The 9964-nt window shown below is 53.3% G+C and overlaps 1 protein-coding gene across 1 annotated transcript; it reads left to right on the top strand.

The window, feature by feature from the left end:
• Positions 1-5106: 5106 nt before the first annotated feature.
• On the top strand, positions 5107-9845 carry LOC309352847 (avidin-like). The gene is made up of 4 exons (XM_081881726.1): positions 5107-5265; positions 5844-6057; positions 6268-6388; positions 9095-9845. The coding sequence occupies exons 1-4, from the start codon at positions 5140-5142 to the stop codon at positions 9126-9128; spliced, it is 495 nt and encodes a 164-aa protein (XP_081737852.1). The 5' UTR covers positions 5107-5139; the 3' UTR covers positions 9129-9845.
• The last annotated feature ends 119 nt before the right edge of the window (positions 9846-9964 follow it).

Genomic DNA, 9964 nt, shown 5'->3' with positions numbered 1-9964 from the left:
CCCTTCAGATGCGAAGGAAATAAGCAGCTGTCTTCTTTTTAAAAGACATCTGAAGGCAGCCCTGTTTAGGGAAGTTTTTATTATTGAATGCTGTATTGTTTTTAACACTCAATTGGGAGCCGCCCAGAGTGGCTGGGGAAACTCAGCCAGATGGGTGGGGTATAAACAATAAATTATTATTATTATTAAGAGAGATCCAAGCTCTGCCAGGAGCTCCTCTGAAATGCAGGAAAGGGGAGGTCGGAAGGCAGTGCAAATTGCTCACAGAAGATCATCCCCCCCCCCCCCAGCAATGAACAGGATTGACTTCTTCTTCCCCATTTCTGCATCTGGCTATATGAAAAGCTGCCCCTCACCTTGGCTACAGTGGAAAAGGCTCTCTGTGTTGGTGTGTCACAAATGTGCTGTAGCCAAACCAACCAGCCTCCATGATTGGTTTCTTGCTGCCGCTGTTTTGCCACAGAGCTCAGTGAAATCAGCCTGGTCAACAGGAGTGTCAGGATTGGCACCACCCCTTGCCCTCTGTGGTTAGGAGGGTTCAGGAAGGAGCAGGGTTTGGAGCGGGTTTGAAGCCCAGGTTTGCACCAATCCTGATAACCACCTCCATTCAAGTAGTCTTCAGCTGGTGGGTGAGTGTGTGGGTGTGAGGGGGGGGGGGGCAAATGAGTGAGGCATCCTGCTAGCTCACAAGAAGACCAGAGGCCCTCTCCCAGCCTCACCTACCTGGTGATGGAACTCAGGGCAGTGGCTCAAACTTCCAGGTTTCCATGGGAAACAATGGGGGCCCTGAAGGAACTCATTCTCCTCACTCTGCAGCAGCTGAAGGCCCCCCCCCTCCTGCCAGGCAGCCAGCTGAGCTTCCTAGGCTCCTGGAGCTCTGCACTTCAAAATTGGATTGCTTCTGGTGTTAGGTAACTGTCAAATTATTCTGCAAAATGGCCGCATACAGCATACTATTAGAATGGGAGACGAAAGATGAAGAGGTAAAATCAGTTATGAGTAAATGGGCACAAGATGTAGGTCACAACATTATGATGGAAGATTGGGAAAACTGATTTAAAATTTACAGATTGTTCCCTATTGAAGGAGAATTACATGAAGATGATGTACAGATGGTACACGACACCAGTGCAGTTAGGGAAAATGTACAAAACTGGTTCAAATATACGTTGGAAGTGTAAGGAAAACGAAGGGACATTTTATCATATGTGGTGGGACTGTATTGTAATTTTTAAAAATTGGGAAATGATATACCACAAAGTGAAGAAAATGTTCCATTTAACATTTGTTAAAAACCTGAAGCATTTTTGTTAGGGATTGTAGGGAAAGATTTGCCAAAAAAGCTGAAAAACATCTTCTTGTATGCAACAACAGCCGCGAAAGGTCGAATAGCACAAGGATGGAAGACTGAAGAAACCCCAACTAAAGAATCATGGCAAGAAAAATTGATGGACTATGCAGAACTGGCAAAACTGACATATAAGCTACAGGACAAGGATAACTGTGACTTTAAAGATGAATGGGAACCCTTTACAAAATATCTGAAGATGCAACAAAGCAAACTGGACTCCTTGGCTGGCTTTGAATAAACATTCACAAACTTTTTATTGATAATAATCAGCTAAATAGTTTGAGGATCTATACAACTTTGTAACATGCAGAATACAGCATTCTCAGAGAAACCAAAGACTGGAACTGAGGGAAGCCAGTGGTGGGGGTGGGTGGGTTTTGTGGGGGAGGGTGGGGGGAGGAAAAATAGGGTGGGGAATAAGGATGATATTGTCAGGGGCTCAGGAGCAGAGGCACAGGGAAGATGGGAGATGGAGAGCGAGGGCGAGGAATCAGAGGGCAGTGTAGGAGGAGACAGTGGTCCGAGGGATTCCATAAGCCTCTCCAGCGAATCGGAAGATTCACAGAAGGGAGCGCCAGTGGCCAGGGGTAGGGGGGTCCCAAGGGGAACGCCCCAGGAGCAAGGGGGGAGCAGGGACTCCCAGAGTAGTAGTTGGAGATCAGGACCAGCTTCCCCACCAGAGCAGAGTGGGGGGGAAGGGTCCCAGGCATCGGGACCAGTACTTCCCCCACCAGGGAGAGAAGACGAGGCAGAGCTGACCACGCCTTCCTCGGAGAGTCGTACAACGGAGGGGAGGTCAGATCCGGCCAGTGTCACGGAAGAGGGAAGCAGTGATAGAAGCAGTGTAACGGTTAGGAGAAAGGTCACTGGGTTGGCGCGAGAAGCAAGTTCAAATGTACAGGAGCGCGGGACAGCAGAGAGTGAGGATTGGGAACCGGGTCCTAAAGCACGCCGGAGGCAAGGGGAGGAGCTAAGCGACTCAGCGTCGGAAGAGTCCAGGAAGGGCAATGACCCAGAGGGCAGGAGGACCCAGAGGAGGAGAGAGCAGCGCAGAAGGTGGAGCAGGGCTAGGATCTTAAACTGGTGCGGAAGGGGAAGTGATTCAGATAGGACTTCGCCGATCTAGAGTCTAGATGTAGGGTTGCACGCTCTGGCTTTAAAATGGAAACTATACTTCAATAAAGACTTTTGTACATAATATCAGCCTGGCGTTGGTCCTCTGTGAGCTGGGACCTAGAGGCAGCCCTGACAGATATGTTTCTGGATAATATGTTTTGTTTTAATTTTGAATTAAAAATAAATAAATAAATAATTCTTCTGAAAAATAATCATGGAGGGAGTTCCTGATCTACTGTATATTTTGGAAATGGCTTGCTCCCCTGTTCTCTGTGCAGTCAAATGCTTCTTGAGATACAGTTGCCATACTTGGCATTTAGAAGAAGTTCCAAACTGCCCTGATTTGGATGCTTCTGAAAGCCTTGCTTCCCACTTGTGTATTGTGGTCCTTGATACTGAGAAAGAGGTTTGGGTCTATAACTGGATGCCATTTGGAATCAAGATGGTGCACTGACCCATTAAAGCAAGTTTGAGAGGGAACTAAGAGGGCTGTGCTGCTTAACAGGATTAAACTGAGGTTCAGATTCTGAAGCGAATACCAGTTGCCAGAAAGCGCAGGAGGTGAGACTGCTCCTCTTGGACTCAGGACCCATAGTGGGCATCTGGTTGACCCAGTGAGGACAGGATGAGACCTCCTTTGGGCATGATCCACCTTCAGGGCTATCATGTTTGCTCCCAGTCCCTCCTCTCCTCCCTGTCGAAAGCAAAAGTTGGCAGGCACCTGGGCACAAGCTCAAGGTGAGGGCAGGCATGCAGCTTGTGCAGAACTGGGATTAAGGTTTGTTACTGAAAAATAACTGTTATATAACAAATTGCAAATTGTGGAAAAATAAATGTTACGCAACAAAATATGCAGGAAGTGCAAATGCTGGAGCCAGGTCAAGCTGATGGCAGGAGATCACAGTGATCCTTCTCAACAAAATCCTGGCCCTTCCCAGGTCCATCTGGTATGCAGGATGAGACCCTCCCTGCCCGCAGACTGTCTCGCCAGAGTGGTGCATGCTCTGGTTATCTCCTGCTTGGACTACTGCCATGCGCTCTCTGTGGGGCTACCTTTGAAAGTGACCTGGAAGCTGCAATTAATCCAGAATGCGGCAGCTAGACTGGTGACTGGGAGACCATATAACACCGGTCCTGAAAGACCTACATTGGCTCCCAGTACTTTTCTGAACACAATTTGTTGAAAGAGGGAATTCTTCACCTGGTGCCAAGAAGTCAAAAGAGACAGTGCTGGTCCAATATGGATTGGGAGGTGGGCTGCAGATAGCAGGGTAGAGGGGGCACCATGTGCCTGGCACAAGGCAGAAGGCCACCAAACTCTTCGCTTTCCTTTAAAAGGCAGTAAGTCAGTTGGGCATCTATAAAGAAAGTTAGAAAGCAAATGTGAGCGCAAAGTTCTAAGGCTTCTTAGGGGCAGAAGCAGAGAAGCTGCTGGTGGGGAGGGTGAAGGGGAGGAAGGAAAGCTGACCACCCCCACCTGGGAATTTGTAGGAAGGGCATCCCAGGGCAGCAGAAAACAACAACAGGAGAAGACCACAGTTGCTGAATGGGAGCCTGTTCTAAGGGTTGGGGCCCCCCACACTGTAAGCCCAATTCTGACCTTGTGCAAAACTATTGTAAGATGTAGAAGAAGAAGAAGAGTTTGGATTTGATATCCCGCCTTTCACTCCCTTTAAGGAGTCTCAAAGCAGCTAACAATCTCCTTTCCCTTCCTCCCCCACAACCAACACTCTGTGAGGTGAGTGGGGCTGAGAGACTTCAAAGAAGTATGACTGGCCCAAGGTCACCCAGCAGCTGCATGTGGAGGAGCGGAGACGCGAACCCAGTTCTACAGATTACGAGACTACCGCTCCTAACCACTACACCACACTGGCTACACCACACCACACTGTAGGTTAATTTAGTAATTAAATAATGAATTGCGAGTGCCTTCAGGTTAAATATTAATAATAATTTTATGATTTATATGCCACCAATTTGATTGGGTTGCTTCAGCCACTCTGGGCGGCTCCCAACAAAATATTAAAAATACACAATTCCTGAACAACGTAGGTCCAGGGTCCCTGAGCCCTTCTGTTCCAGCTCAGCCGCTGAGATCATCTGCGGTAGCATCACTGGTCATTTCACAAGTTCACCAGACTTAGCTGATGGCAGTATAAAACCGAGCCTTTGGTGTCATTGACCAAGTTCTATGGAACTCTCTGCCACTGGAGATTCAGCAGGCGCCTTCTGTGCCAAATTTTAAATGCCTGCTGAAACCTCTTCTATTCCTCCAGGCCTAGGCAGGCAGTTAAGAACACAACCCCCACAATGGTCAACTGAATATTGTTTCGAATTCTTTTGATTTTCACTTGTTTTAAACTTTTTATGATTTTACTGTATGGTTTTATATTGTTGTAAACTGTTTTGATATATTTCCATGGAACAGCAGTATAGGAATACGTTTTGTTGTTTTTTTTAAAATAAGCAAATAAAAAGATAAGGGCCGCTTGGCATGTGGTCGAACATCTTTCCTGGCCGGGGTGGGAAGATGCCCGGGATGCCTCTGCCAGCCTCTCCGCCCTCTTGGCACCGGTCTCCGCCCACCCGACTTGCGCAATCGCCCGCCCGCCCGGGCGCTATAAGAGGGCGGCCGCCGGCTCGAGGGGGACATTCCCTTCCTGGCATCGAGGATGGCGCAGCGCTCGGTCTCTCCCGGCGGCCTGGCAGGCTTGGCGCTCCTGGGCGCCCTTCTCTCCCTCTCGCCAGCCTATTCACTGGCGCTGGACGTCCAGAGGAAAAGCCAGACTCCGGCCAAGGTAGGGCCAGGCAGAGGCGAGGCAAGGAGGACGGGGCGGGCAGGCGGCCGGGCAAGTGGCGCCGGCTGCAGTCGGAGAGACCTCCGCATCTGGGCAGAGGGGCTGTGCGTGGTCTCAGCCTCGCTCTCCCCTCTGCGAAAGGGACCTGCGGCAGCGCCTCACTGGAGGGGCGGAAAACGAAGCCCCCGTCAGGGCGCGAAGGGAGCGGAGACGCCAGGGCGCCCTGACGGCGCGCTTGTGGGGCTTGTGGGGCAGAGCGGGCTGCCGCTGGCTTCCTTTCCTCTGGTTTAAGGCTCCTTCTTTCGCAGGGTCTTAATTTCTGACCTGCAGCTGCGACAGGCGCCTTGGAGGGGGTTGCTTCGGATGGGATTGGAAAATATTGCGGAGAGGGAGGCAATAAAAATATTGCGGGGCGGGGAGCTGGAGCAGGCGCGATATTCACTGGGGTCTCCGCGCCCGCTTGCGTGCGGCCGAGGGGTTCCTCTCTGATATGCTGGGGAGTCGCCTTTGGGGTTGGACTTGATGACTCTCTGGGGTCCCTTCCCACTGTCCCATCTCTGACCCGCTCCTCTCCGCAGTGCAACCTGGCGGGGACGTGGGTGAACGATCTGGGCTCCAAGATGGTCATCGGGACCACCAACGAGGACGGCCAGTTCTCGGGCTCCTACCTGACCGCCGTCTCGGCTGTCACCGACGCCACCATCCGGGAGTCGCCTCTGCACGGCAGGCAGCACCACACCAACCGGCGCGCCCAGCCCACCTTCGGCTTGACCGTCAGCTGGTCCTTCTCCGGTAGGCAGGGGGCGGGGAGGGCAGGGCGGGAGGCACGAGCCCCGCGGGGATAGAGAGGGGTCCGAGCAGCTCCGTGGAGGGAGAAGGGAAGGGCGGTGGCTTCTCGGGCTGGGCAATCCCCCCACCATGCCGCCCCTGAAGACCCTCGCAGGGGAAGCAGAGCGGCCTCGGCGCCATCCCACCGACCTCCCTCTCTCTGCCCCCTTGCAGACTCCACCACCGTCTTCGTGGGGCAGTGCTTCGTGGACGAGAAGGGCGAGGAGACCCTGGAGACGACGTGGCTGCTGCGGGAGGAGGTGGCGACGCACGCCGATGACTGGAAGGCCAACCGGTAAGCGGCCCAAGGGCCGACTGGGGAGGGGGTCCCACCCCAGCCATTAAAACAGGCAGGCTAGACCCTCAAGGGGCGAAGGGGCGCCGTCGGGGCTGAGCATCAGTTCCCTCCCTTTCAGATCAGAAGGGAAAGCAGCTCTTCCTAGGAAGGCTCCCGCTCTCCCCTATGCTTCCAAGCAGATCTCAGGGGCCATTCAGCTCCCTCCGCCCCCGAGAAGCGGGGAGGGGGGAAAGGCCCCAGCTCGACTGCCATCGGCCTCCCCTCTGCAAAGAGGGTAGCCCCACAATCCCCAAAACGCAATCCTGCCAGAGGCGTCCAGGAACTCACTTGACTTAGCCCAGTCCGCGAGAGCTCGGTGCTGAATTAGGCTCCGTCTCAAATCCTCTTTGCTATCGGCCAAAGAATGCCTTCAGCCTCTAACTAAGTAACTGCAGGATCACTGCAGATGGTGACAGCAATCACGAAATTAAAAGACGCTTGCTCCTTGGGAGAAAGGCGATGGCAAACCTAGACGCCATCTTAAAAAGCAGAGGTATCACCTTGCCAACAAAGGTCCGTGTAGTTAAAGCCATGGTTTTCCCAGTAGTGATGTATGGAAGTGAGAGCTGGACCATAAAGAAGGCTGATCGCCGAAGAATGGATGCTTTTGAATTCTGGTGCTGGAGGAGACTCTTGAGAGTCCCATGGACTGCAAGAAGAACAAACCTCTCCATTCTGAAGGAAATCAGCCCTGAGTGCTCCCTGGAAGGACAGATCCTGAAGCTGAGGCTCCACCTCATGAGAAGAGAAGACTCCCTGGAAAGACCCTGATGTTGGGAAAGATGGAGGGCACAAGGAGAAGGGGACGACAGAGGACAAGATGGTGGGACAGTGTTCTCGGAGCTACCAGCATGAGTCTGACCAAAGTGCGGGAGGCAGTGGAGGACAGGAGGGCCTGGCATGCTCTGGTCCAGGGGGTCACGAAGAGGCGGACACGACTAAACGACTTAATAAACTACAAAGTAACTGCAGCCCATGATGCTCTCAGAATACGCTGCTTGCTTCCAAAGAATTCGATCTTAAATTTGTCCAAACTGCAGTGCGGGAATCCTACTTGCCTCACCTGTAACGCGCATCCACGACTGGTCTTAATTTTATTTTAACCTGGGGGGGGGGGAGAGAATAAAACTGCTTACTAACCTTAGATGATGTACACCTCCTCCCCAAGCAAGCAAGCAAGCAAGCAGCTAAACTAGTCGGACAGAACATCAACCGAACGGGGCGTCCGACTAGCCTTCCCGCAACAAAAATGCATTCAGCTGCCCCCCTCCCATTAGTAGGGAAGGCATTGGGAAGCCCGGCGATGCCGCGAGCGCGCGCGACTCCGACCACTTGGGGAGGCAACGCCATGCAAAGTGGTCAAGGAGGCCTGTGGGGGGCGGGCCAGTCCTCGAGAAACCCTGTCCCAAGACGCGAAGAGCTTTGCAAATTCTTAGCCAAGCCCAGTGACGGCATTTCCCGGACCAACCGCAAAGGGGTGCCTCCCCTCACGCGGGGCTTAGCAGCAAGAGCCTCTTGGAATTCCCCCGGCGACCAAGGCATCTCATCCCAGGAACTAAAACAGCCCCCACCGCACCTGCAGAAGCGAGCCAAAGGTTATCCGAGGCCAGTTAACAAAGGTGGCTCCAGGAGCCCACTCCCTCCTCGCTGGGAGCACAGCCCCATCCAGGTCTTGGCTATGGAAACTCCTCACCTGGAGAGCTTCCTCTATCCTGGGGGGATTCCAGCTGTTTATATTACCCCCCCAGGTCTTAAGGGGGCGAGTGTCCTCTGCATCCTGATGGCCCCACAGCCCAGAAGGTGCTCCTGCCAACCGAAGACCCCTTGGCTGGTCCCTCACAGAACAGGAGTTCTTTCTGTGGTTTATGGTTAGCCTAAGAGTTGCCGTCAGGGCAGAGAAGGGCTTTTGTGCCGCTAACAGCTGTGTGGCAGGCAGGAATCCAACAGGTTACTCCTTTTTACTATGGAAAAACACCAGGAAAGATTCGCCTTTTGTATCTGTCAGGAAACTTGGTCTGAGAGTCAACAGCCCCTCAATTCCTCATCCCCGCCATGGGCCAGAGGAGCCCCCAGGTTGAAACTCCGGCTGCAGAGAATCCCCACCCCATCAGCCACTGGAGCCAGCTCCAGGGGGCCATGACGAGAATACATTTGTGGGGCTGGGCCCCCACAAAGTCAACAGACAAAGTTGAAGCCATTCCTTGCAGGCACCCCCGATCTTCAGCAGACCTACGACTGCAGCAGATGGGGCTTGGCTTTCTCCCCACTGCCCGGCTCCACATCCCCTGGGGGCAGGCCTACAAGTGAAGCAGGGCTGCTGCAAACACCTGGGACTTCTGTGGAGGGGGACTTGTCCAATAGCAGAGCAGCTCCCTCACTGCCTTGGGTGAAGAAATGGGGGCTGGCAGCTCTATGCCCCGGTCCATGCTTGCTTGCAAGGGGGCTTCCCGGGATGCCATCGCTTGGCTCCTGGCCCATTCTGGTGCCACTGCTGAGGGCGCACGTGGAGGAAGAGGACAAGCCTGGCAGCTCAAGGGGCCATGGGCACCGGGAGGTTCATCCACGGACACTGAAGCCAGTCCTGGCCTCTGACCCACAAGTCACCAAAATCAATGAAGGGCATTTGCTGGACAATTCTCAGCCTCTCTCTCTCTTTCCTTGCAGGGTTGGCAAGAACGTCTTTGTACGTGTCAAATAAAAAGGAACCAGGATCTGGGCCTGCTTCTGCTACTCATGCGTAGGACCAGCTAGAAGATGGCTCCCCCTCCCTCTGCACTCCACCAGCACTGCCCCTCTGGCCTCTTCTATGGGGAAAGACAAAAATCCCCCCTCAGGGTTGTGTGTGTGCATGTATGTTCTGTGTCCCCCTTTTGGTCACCCCCCACCAGCCTGCAGCCCCCCCCCCCCCGTTTGGCCAAGAGTGGCTCAAGAAAGGTTTACCATCGCACTTCCTAGAACAGGGGTCAGCAACCTAAGGCCTATGGGCCACAAGCGACCCACGGGGGTTGTTTACCAGCCCACGAGCCGCCCCCAAATTGAGCCGCCTGCTTGGCGAGTCTCTGCGCACTGCACTAAACCAACACAGAAGTGCGAGGACTCACTTCTGTGGCACCGGAAATCGCGTCTGCACAGACTCTGGACATTGTGGGCGTGCACGCGCTCTGGCCCACGGAGGTTTCTCTGCTGGAGTGAACCAGGCAAGGAAAACCTTGCCGACCCCTGCGCTAGAGAGTGCATTTGGTGGGGGAAACTTCTGATGCAGTGGTTGCCAATCGTTTATTCACTGTGCTTGCTCGGGGCTTTTTATTGGCCTTTCTGTATTCTTAAACTTTCTTTTAAATTCTCTGCGCCTGCCCCAGAGACCTGTCTCATGGGCTGATGACCAAAAAACCAATAAAGAAACTTTTCCACCATTGTCAATGAGAAATCACTCTCAAGGCTAGCCTATTTGCGTATTGGCATCGCAGAGGGGAGCCTGACCCCACCCCACCCCTTGACCCCCGGAGAAAGCTGAGAGGCAGGCACTCCTTGGAA

This window comes from Podarcis erhardii (assembly GCF_964252035.2).
Source record: "Podarcis erhardii genome assembly, chromosome: 11".
NCBI classification, from domain to species: domain Eukaryota; kingdom Metazoa; phylum Chordata; class Lepidosauria; order Squamata; family Lacertidae; genus Podarcis; species Podarcis erhardii.
The sequence above is the reverse complement of the archived record's forward strand: the minus strand, read 5'-3'. Positions and strand labels throughout refer to the sequence as shown.

What these genes read in the sequence shown, in the direction of transcription:
- LOC309352847 (XM_081881726.1), top strand. Translation starts at nt 5,140, where the DNA reads ATGGCGCAGCGCTCGGTCTCTCCCGGCGGCCTGGCAGGCTTGGCGCTC. An exon ending in AAAGCCAGACTCCGGCCAAG is followed by an intron (nt 5,266 to 5,843) that starts GTAGGGCCAGGC and finishes TCCTCTCCGCAG; the next exon opens with TGCAACCTGGCGGGGACGTG. An exon ending in GATGACTGGAAGGCCAACCG is followed by an intron (nt 6,389 to 9,094) that starts GTAAGCGGCCCA and finishes CTTTCCTTGCAG; the next exon opens with GGTTGGCAAGAACGTCTTTG.